Genomic DNA, 20,653 nt, shown 5'->3' on the forward strand with positions numbered 1-20,653 from the left:
ACACATCACCACCCTACCCCCCCCCTTTACCTCCCGCTGTGGCGCTCGGATGACCTGCGCCGCTTAGCCGAGCCGCCAAGGGGGAGCAAGCGGCACAAGCGGCCGTTTGGGTCCCGCACTCCCCATGCAGCACAGAGGGAACAGCCAGCATTTCAGCATTACAGACTCACAGACATTGGGATACTATATATATGATTGGTCATTACAGTACTTTCTTTTTTCCTGAATAAAGGAAATCATTGGTATTGCTGTCAATAGGGCAACATAATATCAGATTGCAAACTAGTACGCTAATAAAAAGTTTACAGAAAAAGTTATATTTTGTATTGTTACAAAGCATTTATCTGTTTAAATAATCTACATCTTCAAAGTTAAAACATTAAAAATAAAAAAAATCATTTAATTTTCCTTTTTTGAGTGTCTTTTAAAACTGTTTTCAAAATGCAGTAGGCTGGTTAAAATATTGTCAACTAAAACAACTTTAAGGATGATTTAATTCAACATATTGAAAGCTCAGGTTCTAATTTTCACACAAAGAGACTTGTGTGTTACTTTATTCAATAATCAGCTACATAAGGCCTACTTTTAATTTTCATTTACTTTTTAACGAAGTTGCTTTCTCCTTGTCCTACATTCAATTCTTTTATTTGTTAATTGTTTTCCTACAAAAATAGCACTCAGGACCATAGGGACAGATCATCTTCAGTAATTAGACCACTAGTATAATACTGTACATCCAAATCTTGTATTCTTCCTGTAACTATATAGGAGGACTCATGAAGTAAGATTATCTGATGAAACAATGTTACCTTGACACTGCTGTTCTATATACCCTTTCTAAAAGGACATAAATGAACCATAGGACAATTAATATTTTCCATTTAAAAAAGTTGGTGAAAAGACTAAATACATGCCTAGTTTTCTTAATCCCACACATCTTTACAACATTAGAATTCCTATGGTTAATTATAGCCTTATACTATGCCTCTTTTGGTAGGAATACATAACTCTATTTACAACAAGTCATTTCAGATTTAGGGTATCCTGGCCATTTGCACCTTATGTAAGGAAGTATAAAATAGTTTTATTGACAGTATAATAATATTACATCAACATAAAACAGAATCCACCAGAGTTAGAGATATTACTGGTTCTATTTGTTTATAATTTTTTCAGAGTTTTCCTTTTTCAGGCTAAAATTTTCCTCCTACTGATCATAAGTGAGAGAAAAGAAGAGAAGATCAAATGACCTTTCATCAAAATACTACTATGACCTTTCCTTCAGCAACCCACAAATGTGATGGTCTGGGATAGAAAGGCTGAGTATGGTATCGATATAGCCTTTAATGGAAGAAAGCACCATGGCACATCAAGATTAAAATTAGTTTGGCTTTCACTGAATTATCATGCTTTGAAAATGCATGTCAAACACATTCACACACTTCCCAGATGAGGTTTCTTCAGGCAGCTACTGTGAGGTTTTATGCCTGGCTCACTTTGCTGGACATTAACGAATGCAGTAGGTATGGCCTCCTATTTAAGATCCACACAGAGTTAAGACCAGAACACTTAACTCTCCTTAAGGTGACTGTTAAAGAAGACCTGCTACAGTGAATTTATTTAATCCAAAGTATGTTCTATACATATAGTTCACCATTCATATACTGTACTCATAAAAAGCATGTGAAACCAAAACCTGTGCATACCCTGAAAGATCATTTAAACTTTGCAACCTTAATGTTTTCACTTTTAAGTTTAAGCTTGCACAAAATAATTCAACTTTTAAGAAGTGTCTACTTGAGAAAAGATTCTACCAAAAATGACACACATACAGTAGCGTCACGTCTGATAAATCCATAAAAGCCATGTGAGATGGAAAAGGAAGAGGGACATAAAGAGCTGCACACAGGAATCTATACCAGCTGTAGAAGGAATAAAAAAGGGAAAGGATCAAATCCTCCTGTCTCCCACCTTAAGCCAAATGCCACCCCACGCATCTCCTTCACCTCTACACTCTGTTCTGTTTTTTCTTCTGAAAATGGAACACAGTGTAATAAATGGCAGCACAGGAGAAGACCGTATTTATACTTCTACATTTCTCTTTACTTTGCTCTCTGTCCTGTCCCTTTTCTGTATTTTCTTCCCTACGTCTTCAAGTTCTGTTGAAGTCCTCCTGCTCGTTTCTCTCTCTTCTCCTTTTGTATCTTTACTTGTTCTTCCTGAATCCATCTGGATCTTCTCTCATTTTCTACGCTTGTATTTTTCCCATTTAATGTGTCTTTTTTCCTCACTGCTTGCATGAAACAGAACCTCTCTTGCAAGTGAGCCCTGGCAGAGACTGGTGCCCTCCAGGAATTAAAGATTAATCTTTAAAGACTATGCCAAGTGATTAAATCTCTAGGAATACATGCAATTAAAAATTTGCAACTCTACTCATAGTGCTATTCAAGTCAGAAAGTCTATTTTTTTCATGTTAAGCCAAATCTAGGTAACCATTAGTTTTGCAGGAAGGGGGCAGTTTAGAATGTCAGCCCTCAATAACTTTGGAGTGGAGAATGGCTGTTCCTTCAGGGGCATAAATATATGCTTAATGAGCTTGTCACCTATCTTACCAGCTGATCTGGCTAACCTAACTTTGTCATGCCCCAGGCTGCAGAAAGTACTTGATTTTATAAAACCAAAAAAGGTCATTGGGACAGGCAGAAAAGGAGTGTCCAGGACACTTCCATGCTTTCCCATCCACGGATCCTGACTGGTCTGCGGGTGGGGAAGCATGCAAAGTCTTTGCCCTTGCCCCCCGAGAGAACTGCCAGTCTTTTGTACAGCTTAAGGATGTTAAATATTAAGAAATGTATTAGTCAACTAATCAATGGAATTTCCATTGACTACTCGATAGGCACTTCCTCCTTTGAAATGTACAAGAGCCTCCACTGGGGTTCTTGTACATTTCAAAGAAGGAATGCAGAACTCCGTGTGCAGCCCGGGGCCAGCAGGAAGTCCTGCTGACTCTGGGCTGCAGGCGGGAGTGCCAGCTTTGAAATGCACAAGAGTCCCCAGTGCATTTCAAAGCGGAAGCACCCTCATGGAGCCCCAGGTCAGCGGGGGACTCAGAGTCTCCTCCCACTGCTAAGGGGATGGGTACCTAGAGGAAACTGACAGCTGTACTAAGGATGTTAAGGACTAGTCGACCAGCTGATTTCCCCGCCCCTTACTGCCTCTATTAGAAAGAGGCAACAAACGGAGGTGGCGGGAAGAGTGGGTACTTCAAAGCAGCAGTGCGGCATGGAGCCCGTACCCGGGCTCTGTGCAGTGCTGCTGCTTCGATACACCCGTGGTGGCATTTCAAAGGTGAAGTACCGCACAGCTGAGCTCAGGCACAGCTGACCCCGAGCTCCATGCGGCGCTGCTGTTTTGAAATGCCATATGGAGCTTGGGCTTCATGTGGTATTTCCCTGGAGCGTGGGACCAGCTGGGGGCTCCCCAGCTGACCTCAGGCTTCCCGTGACAGCGTTTCAAAGGGGCAGTGCCACACAGAGCCTGAACTCAGCTGGGCGGTGCTGCCCCTTTGAAATGCCACCACAGGTATTTCGAAGCAGCACCTAGGGAGGTGGTAAAATTTCCATTCCTAGAGCTTTTTAAGTCTAGTCTTGACAAAGTCTTGGCTGGGATTATTTAGTTGGTATTGTTCCTGCTTTGGGCAGGTGGCTGGACTTGATGACCTCCTGAGGTCTCTTCCAGCCATAGGATTCTATTATTCTATGTTTGTATTAATTCAACATTTAGGAGACAGCTACACAAAAAAAGCGTATCTCCATATCCCTCACCAATGAGAGTCCCTGTTTGACCATTTGTCTTTTCAGGAATCAAACATGAGGCACTAAAAGGAAACAAGACTGGTGATGCTGTAAGTCATGGTATGAAGCTAAGCAGCACAAAACATAGGAAGGGAATTCTTGTCAACATTCTCTAGTTTTTGATGGCCTCAAAAAGAAAAACTAATCACCTTAACCTGGCTGTTGGCAGTTCTACTTCTAGAGTAGAGAAAAAGGGATAAAACTATCAAACATTTCTTTTTTTAATTAAACGACTCCCTTATATTGCATCTTCAGAAATCAAAAAATCTAACTTATGCATGACAGTAAACTCTCCTAACCTCAACTAAGCACAGCACGTTGAAGTTAAAAATTTACTCCTCAGTTCAATGAGGCATCCTTCAGAAATTGTTGGTTGGTATGCTTATGTATGACTAACCATAGATAGAGTAAGACCAGACAAACACAGACTATTTCCCAGGGGTATTACATGGAATTTACCTTCTGTTGAGCAAACAACATTTTTAAGATCTTAAAATGAAACAGCTTTGCCCTAAAGGGTCTGTTTGCACATACATTATTATACGCATCACTGGAGAAAATCTATTTAAGGACCCTTGTCCCATTAGACAGAATTTTGTGCCTGTCTACATATTCATACTGTTTCAGTAAGAAAATGCATGCACATTATACTGCATCCATCACACATATAACTGTGCACATTCCTATGGTATCCAGCCACCATCAACAGCTTGCACTTCCCTCCTTCACCTCTCATCTCTGCTCAGAATTTTTTCAGAATCATGTTCTGTTATCCAGTCAAGTCGCAGGACATGCAGAAGCATGAGGAACTTGCATTACATATATGATCCATATTGTACCATAAATGTGGTAGCCGGTTGGCTCATCTTTAGTCAGTCAAATTACAATTCTCATTTTAAGTTTACAAAAATCCAGTAATAAAATCAGATAGCCCCTGACAATAAACAGAATTGCAATAAAAATTTAACAGGTAGTTTAATTTGGGATTTTAAAAGAGTATATTTTCAAAATTTTTACTTACTATTGTAACAATTGTGCACCTTTTCATATAATTTCATATTTTTCAATAAGTATAACTGTATATAAAGTGACTATATCTCAAGTCAATAGCTCAGGTCATATTTGTCCTAAAACTTACAGCTGTAGACGTAGGCTTTAGCAATAAGCAACTTGTAATGGACATTATTTGAAATAGCATGGGTTTATTTAATTAATTTTAGATACTAATCAATCATAGCAATACCCACACCTCTCTCTATATGTTACTCTGTAAAATGTCAAACATCCAGAGTCTCTCTGGAACCATGGTGTCCAGCTTGATAGCTACTGGCCACATATGGCTATATGGCCAGTTAAGTGTGGCTAGTTAGCTATAGCAGTAGCCACTACAATGACTACTGCTTCAGAACTGGTTGGACACCATGGCTCTACAGGGAAAGGAATTAATTATTAGACATGAGGAAAAGAAGGCCATACAAACAGAAACAAAAGGCAGTCTTTTTTTTAAAGATAATTTACAATAAAAACAAGAGACAAAAGAACAGAATAAAATGTCAGATTACAACTGGACTCATAAAAATAAAATCTCTTACTCGTCATTTTGAAGACCAACGTATCTTGGACTGGGAACTAACATGACTCTGACATTTTCCAGTTTTCCCTTCAATATGTGCATAAACTTGTCAAGGTGACTGGAAGGTGGTTTTGTGGTATATGTTAAGAAAGCATCATCAAAGTTAATGCAAAGGGTTTGTGGCTGATAATGATTCCCAAATGCCAAGCGACCCTAAGTTAAAAGAAAGATGAATTACATTTTTGTTTTGATTTGCTTTATTTACACTACTTATACAGATAAGTGATCTATCTACCATGCAAATAAAGGCTGAGTGAAATCTTAGCCACAGTGAACTCCATGACACAACTTCCATGGCCACTTATTCTGGTGGGTACATCTTCGAAGTAAAGACTTGGATATATGGTGCTGAAAACAGCAGTGTAGATATTCAGAGTTGGGCTGGAGACTAGACTCTGAGATTGTCCACCTTGTAGCGTTTCAGAAACCAGGCTGCAGCCCCAACCTGAACATCTACACTGCAATTCTTATTCCCATAAGACCAAGCCCCAGTCAACTGACTCAAGCTTCAAGACTCAGTGCTACTTTTTTTTTTTTTTTAGTCTAGTGCAGATATGCATAATGGGGCCAGAATTTTACCACAGGTGTGCAAATCTGCAACCCTGATACTCATGATTCCTTTGAAGAAGTATCAACATACTACATCATTAATGCTGAATTATATTCAAATGGCATCACTACAAAAATATGTTGAACATCACTGTATAACAATAGAATAGTGACAGAAATGTAGCCGTGTTAGTCTGGGGTAGTTGAAGCAAAATGCAGGACAATGTAGCACTTTAAAGACTAACAAGATGGTTTATTAGATGAACTTTCGTGGGCCAGACCCACTTCCTCAGATCAAATAGTGGAAGAAAGTAGTCACAACCATATATACCAAAGGATACAATTAAAAAAAAAAAAATTTTTTTTTAATTGTATCCTTTGGTATATATGGTTGTGACTACTTTCTTCCACTATTTGATCTGAGGAAGTGGGTCTGGCCCACGAAAGCTCATCATCTAATAAACCATCTTGTTAGTCTTTAAAGTGCTACATTGTCCTGCATTTTGTATAACAATACACTGTCAAGACTTTCACCTTCTGTTATAACTTACAATATACTGTAACATATCCTAGAAACACTTGAACACTATTCTAAGTTCACCTGGCACCATAAAAATCCACTGATTAAAAAAAAACAATCAACAAGATGCTATTAGCTATATTAAAATGGAATGCAAATAAAGAATGTCAGTATAAAATAAGACACCTACTTAATTTGTTAGTCTCACAAGTTAAAAAAAAAAGTCACACAAAAATCCAGGTTACTGTGGCTGAAAATCCAGACTTTCATAAGGGTAGTAGAATTTGTGATAAAAAAATAAAGCCATTTGAAACTACCTTCACAATTCAAATAAAAGCATGTTAGAAATAAAGAATTAAATGTTGGTAATGGTAAAGTCACAACAGTAAGAGAATTGTAAAGTTTCCTCAACTTAAAGGCATTTATTTATTAAGGAGACCAAATGGGAAATATTTCACTTACCGTGCTAACATTAACTTTGATTACAGGAATAAGGGATCTCCATGATGAGGAAGGGTCTTGTGATTCTGTTTTTACTTTAACACTAAAAGAAAAAGAAAAAATGGACATACTCAAGAAAAATGAGAAGCAAAGCTTTCACGAGTCAGTCTTGGTCATCCTACTTAGATGGTCGTCACTAGATGTCTCATTAAAAGATGCAATGATTTCACAAATGCGTACAGTAGTCAATTTTACAAGACATTCAACAATAACTTCCCGTGTATCTAAAAGGAAGATCAAACCTATGATATCAGTTTTTAACGGTTACAGACAACTTTAAGGACAGTCAAAATGAAGCAGCAAGGAACAGATTTTTCTCATTACTTTTAACACAGCAGTCACTGTACGAGATATTGTGATGTACTGGCTGTCAGATTTTTCATATAGGCATAATGACCTTAGAACAGCACTGCTTAAAAAAATGTGACTGACTAGGAAGAGTTAATAGCCCTCTTCAGATACTCATGCCATTAATCTCCTGGAACTGCCTTGTACTGCAGTAGTTCTAGCTATTCCAAACTGAAAGAAAAGGCCAACAGATGTGGACATTCTTTTGTGTTAGTTTTAAAGGGTTTCTCAAATTTCAACTACATTTGTACACAGCCTTTTCTGGAGAATTAGTGCCCTCTGTGTTATCCAGTTTGAGCCATCTTATAAATTCTCCTTTCCCCCTTCTGCCTTTTAATGATGCAAATCCTAAATGAGAGTAATTTTACAATTTAGAAATACATAATGAGAATGGCAACATCCATGAAAAAGGAAGTGCTCATTTTAAAAGACATATTTCATCTATTAGTTATCAAAAACGCTCCTATATTCAGCTTGCTAAAACAAAACTTAAGAACTTTAATGCTAAACTGAAAATTTTCAGGCAGCTAAGACCTGTCATATGTAAGCTGTTTTATACTTAGGGCTCAATTGTGCCACCAGGATCTAGGCCTGGAGATGACCTTATATATACACTCTACCTCATCCTTTCCATGAAGAAATGGGAATCAACTACCACCAATTACAAGCAGTGTTCCCTCTAAGATTTTCCATCCATGAGCAGACTGAGTTTTGTCCTGTGCACCAATATTGAGGTGCAATATTGACTGCATAGGAACTCCATCCACAGAAGCTGCCTTGGAGAATATGCTACCTACTTTGGGGCCTTCTCTGCACAAGGAAACTCTACAGAGGAGAGGTTGACACCTCAATTCCAGGGCAGAAATTCTACTGTCCGAGACCCTGCATCAACGTCTGGGTAGACTTGATATTAATTTATAGGGTCAGAGTCTTTCCTACAAATTGCCATTCTTGTGCTAAGTGCTAAGAACCAGAAAGCAGCTGGTTCTGGCCAGCTGAGAATTCCATTTACATGTGGGTGGTTTCAGCTGATGTAACTGTCTTTCTTTGTCACACCCTTGTATGGCCTTCCTCTGATAGAGCCAGCAGCACAGGGATGGGGGAGCAAACAGCACCGCAGAGCCAGTGCTTGGGGGAACCGGCTTTTAAGCCGGCTTCCCCCAGCACTGGCTCCCCGCCTGCTTCCCCCCACCTTCCTGCCTTTAATACAGAACCAGCAAGGGGAGAGGAATATGCAAGTAATTGAGAAGATTAACCGATAAACCTAGCGTTATTGGTTAATCGTCTATTTGACTACTCGTTCACATCCCTACTACCTGTATGAAATCAGACAAAAATATCTTCACAATAGAACAATCCATTTGCTTAATAAACACAAGCTGGTGAAAGTACGTTACCCCAGTACTTTTTCTCTTCACTAGCACTCTATGGAACACAAAGTCAAATTCAAAGGTTAAGTTCTCTTCAGAACCCACCCTGAAATTGACCCAGTTTACCTGAAATACCATCTAAAACCTGTACAATCTTGATCTTATACATGTATGTTCAGTTCAAACATTGGATTTGTCAAATTCAAGAATAAAACCTTTTTATGCTGATCAGGGCCAGTACTCTGCATAATCCCAAACAAACAAACAAACAATTTTTTCTTGCCCAACACCACCTTGCATTTCTTCGGTTGGCCTCTTCCAAACAAATGGTGATGAACTGAAATTCAAAGGGGTGGCAGAATTTTGATTTAGACAAACATTCACTAAACACCAAAGTGAGGATGTAATATTTTACCTTTCAAGATTGGAATGTGTTGTGTCTCTTCCATTTTCTTGCGCTTTTTCATCCTCTTTCTTTGGTGGAATTATTGTTGGATCCAGACCAAATAATTCCTGAAGTTGTCCATAAAGGGCAGAGCGGTTGTACACATGAAATTCAAAGTCATTCACCATAATATATAGTCTAGTTTCTGCTTTTGGATCTATAAGGTACATGAGGAAAAGAAAAAAAAAATCTGATTCTATTCAAAATTCCTCTTCATAATGCAAGCACATTTTTCTAATGTTCATTCATAGTTTGGAAAATGAACTGTACATGACAGAAACAATTACTGAATAATATATTAAACAGATGTAAAAGACAAATCCAGTAAATGCACAACAAAAACTTCTTCACAAAATTGTTTAATATGCTAAAAGGACCTTGATTCAGTTTTTAATCAGTTAACAGTATTTTGATATTTGCCACACTATTATAGGGAAAAATTATAAATTTGCATTAAATAGATAGGGTATGTAGGTTACTAAATTAGTCATTACAAAGTGGAAGAAATCATATCTCAATTTTCAACTTTAAATATGCACATTTTAATATTACTTTCAATGGTGATACTTCACCGAATTATGCAATAAGCAAACTAAATATGATATGCAATTACAAGTAATTTCTTCTTTTCTAAGCATGATTCAGAACATTATTTCCCTCCTCAATATTTTGACTCACATGTGGCTCAAAAGTTTATAACACATTCAGTGACTTACAGAAACTACATTTACAGTTTCACTCCAGTACCTAGAAGAAAAAAGTCAACACAAAAATGGCACCAACATTGGCTACTGCAGCAGATGTCAATAACTGAAAAGAGAATAGAAATTTTCATTTATACTTCTGCAGAGTATGATCTGCAACTCTCTGGTGAAACAGATCGCTTTAGCCTGGAAGGCCTTCGGATTATCATGCTCTTATCACATGCTTCCAATATAAAATTTTGTCAACTAATTTTCATTTCATGGGCTCCAATTCATAAAAAGCTGTTAAGTTGAAGGGATAGCAAATGGCAATGCACATTTATTCCCACATACAAAAGCAGGATATATAGTGATTTGCAGATCACATGCAACTTATTTAAAGTGATGTGGAAAGTTTGGAGGCTTGGGGTCCACCTGTGCTGTTAATGTGTATTATCTGCCCCCGTTCTTCTCTCTCCAAGCATGTTGGGAGTAATACAGTAGCTTTTTCCTCCCTTACTGTTTCTTACTATGGTAACCCTCAGAGGAAGTATTACCATAAAAGCCACTGGTATTTTAACCATATACTCTAATCTGTTGAGGGTAGCTTCAGGCAACGTGTTGATTAAAATGGCAGTTGGTTACTATATATTATTTGATACGCACATGATAGTCTTATCAATAAACTACGCAAATACAACTTAGATGGGGCTACTATAAGGTGGGGGCATAACTGGCTGGATAACCTCTCTCAGAGAGTAGTTATTAACGGTTCACAATCCTGCTGGAAAGGTATAACAAGTGGGGTTTCCGCAGGTGTCTGTTTTGGGACCGGTTCTGTTCAATACCTTCATCAACGATTTAGATATTGGCATAGAGAGTATGCTTATTAAGTCTGCAGATGATACCAAGCTAGGAGGGGTTGCAACTGCTTTGGGGGATAGAGTCATAATTCAAAATGATCTGGAGAAATTGGAGAAATGGTCTGAGGTAAACAGGATGAAGTTTAATAAGGACAAATGCAAAGTGCTCCACTTAGGAAGGAACAATCAGTTTCACACGTACAGAATGGGAAGCGACTGTCTAGGATGGAGTACAGCAGAAAAGGATGTAGGGGTTATAGTGGCCTACAAGCTAAATATGAGTCAACAGCGTGATGCTGCTGCAAAAAAAGCAAACCTGATTCTTGGATGCATTAACAGGTGTGTTGTGAGCAAGACACAAGAAGTAATTCTTCCGCTCTACTCTGCACTGCTTAGGCCTCGAGTTGGAGTATTGTGTCCAGTTCTGGGCACCACATTTCAAGAAAGATGTGGAGAAATTGGAGAAGGTCCAGAGAAGAGCAGCAAGAATAATTAAAGGTCTCGAGAACATGACCTATGAAGGAAGACTGAAAGAATTGGGCTTGTTTAGTTTGGAAAAGAGAAGATTGAGAAGGGACAATAGCGGTTTTCAGGTATCTAAAAGGGTGTCACAAGGAAGAGGGAGAAAAATTGTTTTTCCTGGCCTCTGAGAATAGAGCAAGAAGCAATGGGCTTAAAGTGCAGCAGGGGAGGTTTAGATTGGACATTAGGAAAAATTTCCAGCTGTCAGGGTGGTTAAACAGTGGAATAAATTGCCTATGGAGGTTATGGAATCTCCATCACTGGAGATATTTAATAATAGGTTAGATAAATGTCTATCAGGGATTGTCTAGACAGTATTGGGACCTGCCATGAGGGCAGGGAACAGGACTCGATGAATTCTCGAGGTCCCTTCCAGTCCTAGTATTCTATGATTCTATGATTTGCATAGGAACTTTTACTGTTGGTACTAGTAGTGGCACTAAGTCATTGCAGCACCAGAGAGAAATTTTAGGCCTTACAAGAGCAAATCCAATCTTATCAAAGATAATTTTTAACTATGTATTTATTAGGAAATATTAATAGGTTTACAAATCCTTGCATGTAAACAAAATATAGAATAATAATTATAGGAGTAAGCTTTGGTTTTAAAAAACATCATAGAACAATATAAACAAAGTTCTGATTTTAACAGTTTGTTAACCTGTCACATAGTGAGCATCTTTACACTACCTGAGACATGTATTTATAATGATTATTAAATTGAGAGAAATCACCAAAGATAATTTTTATATAAATCAATTGACTTGGCCAAGAAAAAAAAAACATCCAAAGGCCTGGAACTTCTCCATTTTATAAAAGGTAAAATTCTTTAGAGCTCTAATTTTTAAGACAGAACAAAGACAAACAATTAAGGGAAATAATGACGCTAGAAGCAAGAGCAACACATAAGAAAAAAGTCTCAGAGGAGTAGCTGTGTTAGTTTGTAACTTAAACCTCTGCCCCCAACCTGTAGCACCTTAGAGACTAACATACATACATTTTATACATATATCAATCATGAGCTTTTATGGGCAAAACCCACTTCACCTAAACCCAGTTTTTGAATGTATCTTTAAATTACAGGGGGGAAATGATATAATGAATGTGTAAAATGATAATACTTAAAAATTTTAAGTTTAGCTGAAGTTTCTGAAATATTGAAAGTGTACAGATTTTAAATCCTTTCTAAGTAATACTTTATACCTGCATAGTCCTTCACTGACAGATCCCAACGCATTCTACAAATGCTAACTGAACATACCACTACTATGAGAAAGGCAATTATATCGGACTGTTAGAAAAGGGCACAAAGTATATGACTTGCCCAAGGTTATATAGCAAATTAGTGGGGGTGCATCTACACAGCACCCTTACCTTGAAATAAGCTACACAATTTGCGCTACAGGGGATACAAGCACATTGGAATAGTGTGCTTGTTATTTTGAAATATATTTTATGTAACATATATATTTTGAAACAACAGGCATGTTTAAAGACGCGGAACTGCTATTTCGAGATACTTTCGGTAGCCCAAAATAGCCCTGCTGTCTAGATTTAGCCTGGCAGACCCAAGAATAAAATCCAACTTCCAGACCATTTTCTAGTTGTTGAAACACCACCTTGATCTGTTAACATATGAAATGCAACAGTCATAAAACCTTTAAAAAAAACCAATAAAACAGATATGATGCTAGAACTTTACCCAATTAATTACAGGATTAGTTCTTGATTATGTAAACGCTGTACAAACTTATCCCAGAGCATTTTACCCCAGATTATTATCCAACGGTGAATATAGACAAGAATAACCAAAAGCGATTACTAATCTTATAGCTTCTCAGGGCAAAAGTAAGAAAATTCAATAGTCCCAAGATAGCTAACACATCACCACAAAAGAACTTAAATAGCAACACTGTATGGCATTTTCAGCAGTGACATAAAGGACTGCATCAGCCATGAAGATAGACTTGTGTTCTACCTTCTGAAAGAGATCCTTCTAGGTGGACACAAAGTATGAGAAGGATAGCAGTGTCACTATCTTTTTGCACCTCTTTGTTGGATAAACACACCTCTAGATAAGCTTCCAACCGCTACAACTGGCCAACAATCACACTTAATGAAGTTCTGTTCTATTGTACACACCAGTCTATTTCTCCATCTTTATATAATAAACACATATTGAACCATTAATTATGCACATGCCTAAACCACATTATCATTTGCTGCAACTTGTTTTTTTTCATCCATTCCTGCCTCCCTTGTCAGCCTCACTGAATTCTAAACAGTGGGTTGTAAGCTTCTTGTAAAACACCTAGCAATTTTGGATACTAAATTTAATTAAGCAAGTCTAACCGCCATGGGGCAGATTTGAACCTGGGACTTCTGAGGCCGAATACAGAAACCTCTACCCTCTGAACTAAAAGTCAGCTGGCTCCTAGCCCATGCTGTAGAGGTCTCTTGATCTTAGCTGTTGCCGCGGTCTAGGTGCCACTGCATTGGTCAGCAAACCACACTAGGTGTATGGGTTACACAAGCACTAAATTTCACAGGAACAAATTCAAATATCTGGACAATCGGGACCACTTAAAAACTACAGAACATTAGTCTGTAATATGGAATTGACTCTCAGTTAAAAACAAGATTATATGATTCCATATAGAACATTTGAGTGGCATGCCTTGACTGAATTCTGCTTGACCTAATTATGTAACAGCATGAGCTAATTACATAAAAACACAAAATTTCCCCCTAATTACTTAGCTGCGACAAAAAAAACTGTCCCCATTACATATTTACTCAAGAGACCCGAGCTGTTCTAAATTAACATTTGGTCTATTTGTCTAAATAATGGACTGAGGAAAACTGCAGTTCAAATCTCTGTATTAAATAGCTTTTGTTCCCTAACCATTACTTCCATCCACAACAGTTATATATTTATCTACAAATAAAAGCCATTCTTTATTCCCACCTCCACCCTTAACTTAAGTGATTTCCTACACTTTTTCAAGAAGTATTTTATTTTATTTTAAGAAGTAGAGTTATTGTATTTACTTAGGTTTTACACAATAAGGAAATATAATATGCTTCATCAGAAGTTTATTAGCAGCAGCAAATCACAGAGGTTCAAATAAATCATGCACAAAAAATTGAACTCACATGGAAGATCTTCAGAAAACCTCTACATTATCAAGAAATATAGAAAAATAATTGTATAGCTAATACATTCCTTGAGCTAGCCATTAGACATCATTAATTGAACAAGTAGAAATATAATTCCTTTCTATAAAAGGGGGCTGACAATAGGTAACTATTTTTAAAGGATTTTGTTTCATTTTTTCCAAATGTGAAGGAAGACGTTTTGTGCTCTTTTCCAAACATCAGTAGTCTTTGCTCTAAATTATTTTTAGAGCAAGAATCTAAGAAATATGAAACATTTTTGAGTATCATATTCTTAAAGAGGAATGAACACTACATCACATCCTTTTATCAATTTCAATTGAAAGTAAGACAATAAAAAGGGTTCTGGCTTCCTCAGAGCTTAATCAAAACAAATGTTTTTATATAACTAATGATGACTTAATCATATCATCACACCTATTCAGGTGATCAACTATGAGGGACTGGTAATACTGTAACAATTAATCAGTTACAGGAGAGATATTCCTCCTCATGTTTAAAATAAACAATAATCATTAATAATTGTTTAAAATCTATTTCCATTCATCGCTATCCTTTCCGCAATTGGGAAAGTCAGCAAGTGACTTAACTGAAGGGGGTGGAAGCAGGTTTAAGAGAGCCTAAACTCATGACACAGAGGATTGTGCAACAGATTGCACCTCCAAAATCTGGGACTCTCTAGTTCGGCAACAGCCATGGTCTGGGGCCCCTGGGAGCCCAGCAGCAGGAGGGCTGGCGGGTCAGCTGCAGCGGGGCCAGTGCCAGAGGAGCTGGCAGTGGCCAAGCCATCTCAAGAGGTCTGATGGCAGCCAGGGAGTTCCCGTCTGGATCAGCGGCAGGGGAACCCAGGTCCAACAGGGGTGCCAGGACCAGGAAGCTGCAGTCAGGAGCCCCAGCTGTATGGGAAGGTGCAACCCCAGTGGCCCGGGGGGGGGGGGGGGGGCGGGAGTAATGGCCATGTGCCATAACAGACAAAGGTGGAGCCCACAGCACGGCTGATGGCCATCAGAACAACTCTGACCTCTCCTGGTCTGGCAAACTGTCTGCTTCAGAACTATTCAGGTGCTGGATGAGGAAGGTCCAACATGTAGTTTTCTGGATCAGATATGATGAGACCTTCTTTACAGTGGTAGATTCACCTACTTACTACCTCCAATACAACTAGGAATTGTATCGGTGTCTAGTAACCCAGAGCAGTTAGGATGATCACACATTTACAACTCCTGACTACATTCAGGGGGTAATTGATAGGTGATAAAAAAAAGAGTATTTCTCCCCCAAAAGAGATGTGTCCCCTTAGACAATGGACTTCTGACTCTGTATTTCAGGTAACAGCAGGACCATATATTCATATCCCAAGCCATGAATGTGGATAAAAAAATGCAGTAACTACTTCCAAAGGGCAATACCAGCATAAAGTAATCATTGATGAAGGTATCATTAAAAGGCACTTGGCGTCTTCTCAGAAATTCATTTAACATTGGTTTGATGTACCTAACACAATGCACACTCATATCTCTGCACGGTAGTAGGCAAGTCATACCAAAAGGGTTTAAAATAAAACTCACAAACCTTAACGTATTTATACAATAAAATCTAAAAATAATAAATATCAAATAGTTATACACTTGATAATTATGACAAGTCTTTCCTTTTGAAAGTAACAGATTGAAAGAATGCTCCCTCTTAGAAGTAGTGATAGGAGAAAATTAATTGGGAAGGAAAGGTTAGTACAGTAAACTTCCGATAATCCGGCACCTTTAGGACCCAGGGGGTGCCGGATTATCAAATATACCGGACTATCGGAAGCAGGGGCTATGAAGGGCCTGGGGTAGGGTGGGCGGGATGGGGGAGTGGCGGCACCCCAGCTGCTCTGCCCCAGGTGTCCCCAAGTCAGCTGCTGCAGAAACTGACCAGCGGCTGACTCGGGGAAGCCCAGGGTAAAGCAGATCCAATTGTCCAGCTGCCTGGAGCACTTCCAGGTTCCAGGTGGTGCTGGATTGGCAGGAATGCCGGACCACTGGATGCCGGACAACCGGAGTTTTACTGTAAATTATGTTACCAATATTTACTCCTATTAAAGCATATTTTATACAGCACTTTATAAAAGCAGACATAGACCCTACTCCAATGTATACTTCAGTCCTGATGGCTTACTGAATCTTTTATAGATGCATTTTGGTAAATTATGATAATTTCAATAGGTGTCCAAAAAGTTAACGTGTGTTACAATAAATTGTTTTCTTTTATTGTGTTAGCTTTAATAATGCTTTGTATTGTGTTTTTCTGTCCTCCTATATATGCTAGAAAAAGTGAAAATTAGAATAAGTTCTTAAGAAAATATTCATTAGCACCTGTCATAGTTTAATCACAGCACTTAATGGTTAAGATTGTTTAAGTAAAAAAGAGATATAATTATTCCTTAAACCCTTGACCTCGACAGTCTATTTTAGTGGTTTGCAAGTACAATTCTAATAAAAAATACACAGTGTTCACATCACTCTTTTCATTAACCAGTTCCTCCTACCCACACCATATCTTGTATGTGTCATACATATACATTCAGTAAACTATAGCATTGACTTACTGTTGCAAAAAGTCATTTGCTTTTACAGAAAGGATAACTTGACTTTAATACTACAGGTTGAACCTCTCTCTTCTGGGACTCTGTGGACCAGCAACATCCGTGGTCTGGTAGGACCACAGATGTTGCTAGATCAGAGAGCCCTGGCCTCAGAGGTTAAGAGCAGCTGGGAGCAGAGCCCGTCTGGTCAGCGGAAGCCTGAAGGACCAATGACCTGGGGGTAGAAAGCCCCTGGAGTGGCTGCCACACCACGCACAGCCAGGGAACCTCGGGAGCAGAAGCCCACAAGCAGGCTGGGGGCAGCAGAAGTAGGCAGGTAGGCTGGGGAAAATTAGGCCTCTGGTTTCTCCCAAGTCAGCAGCCAGTAGGGAAGCCCCGGGAGAGCCTGGACACCTAACCTCCCCTAGTTCAGCAAACTCCCTTGTTTGGAACCACTCACGTCCCAAGGGCACCAAACCACAAGGTTTAACCTGTATTATAAACTTACAAAACTTGCTAACATCTCAAAGAAATGCAACAACTTTTTCTCCTTTCTACTTTTTACAGTCAATTTAATACTTGGAAGGGAGTCAGATGAGCACCCATACAGCAGAGGTTCCCTGCTTGTCCTCAGATCTGGTATTAGAGAAGTAACTACAGTGTAAGTTTTCTTACCAGCACTTATTTGTCTCACATTGATCTATTCTAGAGACACTCCCTTTCTATAGTAAATTTACATACTTTGGGGGAGGGGGAAAGCCAGTGACAAACAATTAATGCTAAGAGATCATATTTCTAAAACTCAAATTCATTTCATTTTGAAACATTATGAATAAACTTACCATGTTGTTTCTGCTTTGGATTGTACATTTTCCACCAGCGAAATATAATAAAACCATCTTGGATTCTAAATTGGACAAATTAAATAAATAGGAATATAAGAACATGGATTATAGATCTTTTATGCATAGCTGCTTGAAAAACCGCCTTAAATATTATAGAAAATTCTCTTCTTAAAATTGTATGAACAGCATTGCAATAATAGATCCAAATAACTAATGCCCTATATTTGTTTTGAAGATGCAATAGTGTAACTAAAGAAATCTCACACCCAACAGTTTCAGAGGCTCTCGTTTGTTTTCTTCTTCACACATTTCATGTTATTATTAACATTTATGAAAAAATTAAGTATGAGATTCTTGGCTAAAATGGGTATGTCAAATATTTTAACAGAATTTGGACTTTAGTTTTACTTTTTACAGTTTCATAAAACTTAGGTAAATAGTGCAAGGAAGTAAAAGACATTAGGGAATAGAATTTGCCCTTAAAGTCTGAAAAGCATTCTCTTAATACAATCAATTTTTACTAGGTTCATCTCACATTGGAACTCTTCAATTTACAATTCAAAAGCACTGGTAAAAGGATCAATAGAGGTCATACAATTGTAAGATAAAACCATTTTGGCAACATATCTACCAATGAGAATAAGTTTCATGTTAAAGATCTTCTTTATTTAATGTGAACTTATCAACAGGAAAGACAAATATTTTAAATATTTTAAAGAATCATCACTCTTTAAACAGTAATTCTTTTACAAAGAAATACCTGATAGACATGTCTTCTGTAATGTAATAGATTTCACGAACCATGACTTTTCCGGACAGGACAGAGAATGAAAAGGAACCTATTTAAAAGAAAGATTTCTTGTAAGGCTTTTGCCTGTGGCTTAATTTCTTTTTCTAAAATAGAACAACTGATTCTTGTAACAGGTTTATTGACAATTCTTGGTGCCTGGATTTTTGCCCTTACAGACAATTTTTTGAGAGCACAGAGAACTCAGGATGTTTTAAAATACCAAACATCTGTAGGATGTCTCAAGTTAGTTACAATTCACCATAAAATACACAACATCTGGTGGTAGTAAACCTAGCAGTCTTCAGGACTAGCCCTTTAAGCTTGTCATTCTCATGTGGAGACTTGAACATTTGGGGGAGAGAGGAGTTAACAAGTAAACACATCAACATGGCTTACTTTCTTTGCAAAAAGGCAGGGTGGTGATGAGTCATATATTCTCCCCAATCCTTTTTAACATTGCTTAGAAACAAAAAGTTATGTAGAATAAATACAAATAAGGTTTTCGATGCTACAATGGCATCAACAAATCAATCAGAGTTAGTCAAGAAACCGTGAGATCCAATATCCATGATATTATTGATTGTGAAACAGCACATACTTTGGGTAGCTACTTCCAGTTGCTTTTACTGAATATAGTTTCTCTTTTAAATACGTTATACATATCAAATACTTCACCCAACAAGTGATGCAGTCATTACAGCTCATAAACAGTGTTGGATTTGGACATGGATTTGGAATTTTTGCATCTCAGATTCCTTGAAGCAACAGCAAATTAACACAATTTTTCTATCTTCTATTTTCTTTCTATATATCTGTAGAACAAGTCCAAAACTAAAAAGAGAAGTAATTCTAGGCACCAGAGACAAGGAGGCCTGGGAGATTGGAAAGGAGATTGAAAATTAAAAGGACAATCAGAATCAGGCTGTAGGATACAGTCTTCCATGACTCAGCATCATATATATGTAATTTGAGCGACTACACAAATGATTTGTACTGACCTGGTTTATCACATAAAATGTTTTTACATTTAAAAAATAAAGGAGAGTTAATGGATTTTGACAAAGCTCTTTACCAGAATGACTTTTAAATATTACTGTCCCAATAAGAATTAACAATTAGCTAGTCCTCCAGTTTATTAGTAAAGCAATGTACCACGATACAGTCACAATTTGAGATTCCACTATATTCCTTTGCTCTGGATTTACAGTAGCTAGCTGCATTACAGAGTCAGTGCACTCAGCCCCAAGGGTGAGAAAAAGAAAAAAAATCATGTCAGTAAGCAATAATTTATCTTATTGAGTCACAAGGTGTACTGGGGAGCCCCAAGCCAATTTTCTTTAGTTGGAAGAATGGGCATTATGATGTACAATTTTGAAAAAAAAAAGGGGGGGGGGGGAGATAATAGTAAAAGTTAACATGATTTCTTTAACAAAAACATTGTACCTTTGGGTTTTATAATATTTGTAATCAATTTGAATTAACCATAAAATAATGAGAAATTTCAAAACAGGAATTTATTAGGACATGGGGGTTTTTTTTAATCTATATTAAGAATCATCCTGGAATTGTGTGTCAAATGCTTGTTTTTTTTCCTGAAATCAACTATTTTGGCTATTTTAGTGAACAGAAAAACTTAAGATGTACCTGGAGTTTTTAATAAGTCATGCTAGGATCAAGCACAAAATATTACCCAAAGATATTTATTAGAGTCACACGTAGACATATTATAGTAACCACAACTTACCAATATGGATGTAGCCATGTTTATATAATCTGTTCAAAACCAATGTTAAAATAAGTCCAACATTCCTGGAATTGTAGTAAGTTAGGTAGATAATCCATCCACAAGACAAGATTGTAGCTGTTGAAAAGATTAACAGATTTGTTTCAGTTTGTATTAAAGTTACACTTGTGTGACCCAGATAAAAGCATTTTGTGTACAACAGTGCCTCTCTCTTCTCAACCCATAAAAAATGTGTTTGTAATTAAT

General features: G+C 37.7%; 1 protein-coding gene across 14 annotated transcripts in view; it reads right to left on the bottom strand.

The window, feature by feature from the left end:
- The window catches only part of BLTP1 (bridge-like lipid transfer protein family member 1), a 222,200-nt gene that overhangs the window by 178,761 nt on the left and 22,786 nt on the right, over window positions 1-20,653 (bottom strand). For all 14 annotated transcript variants that reach the window (XM_075929830.2, XM_075929833.2, XM_075929841.2 and 11 more), the window contains exons 3-8: window positions 20,408-20,524; window positions 18,634-18,712; window positions 17,871-17,935; window positions 9,191-9,377; window positions 7,019-7,100; window positions 5,447-5,640 (exon numbers count right to left, since the gene is read on the bottom strand). In XM_075929830.2, the coding sequence (XP_075785945.2) occupies window positions 5,447-5,640; window positions 7,019-7,100; window positions 9,191-9,377; window positions 17,871-17,935; window positions 18,634-18,712; window positions 20,408-20,524 (724 nt within the window). The remainder of the gene's footprint in view (window positions 1-5,446; window positions 5,641-7,018; window positions 7,101-9,190; window positions 9,378-17,870; window positions 17,936-18,633; window positions 18,713-20,407; window positions 20,525-20,653) is intronic.

This window comes from Pelodiscus sinensis, chromosome 4 (assembly GCF_052426305.1).
Source record: "Pelodiscus sinensis isolate ZL-2025 chromosome 4, ASM5242630v1, whole genome shotgun sequence".
NCBI classification, from domain to species: domain Eukaryota; kingdom Metazoa; phylum Chordata; order Testudines; family Trionychidae; genus Pelodiscus; species Pelodiscus sinensis.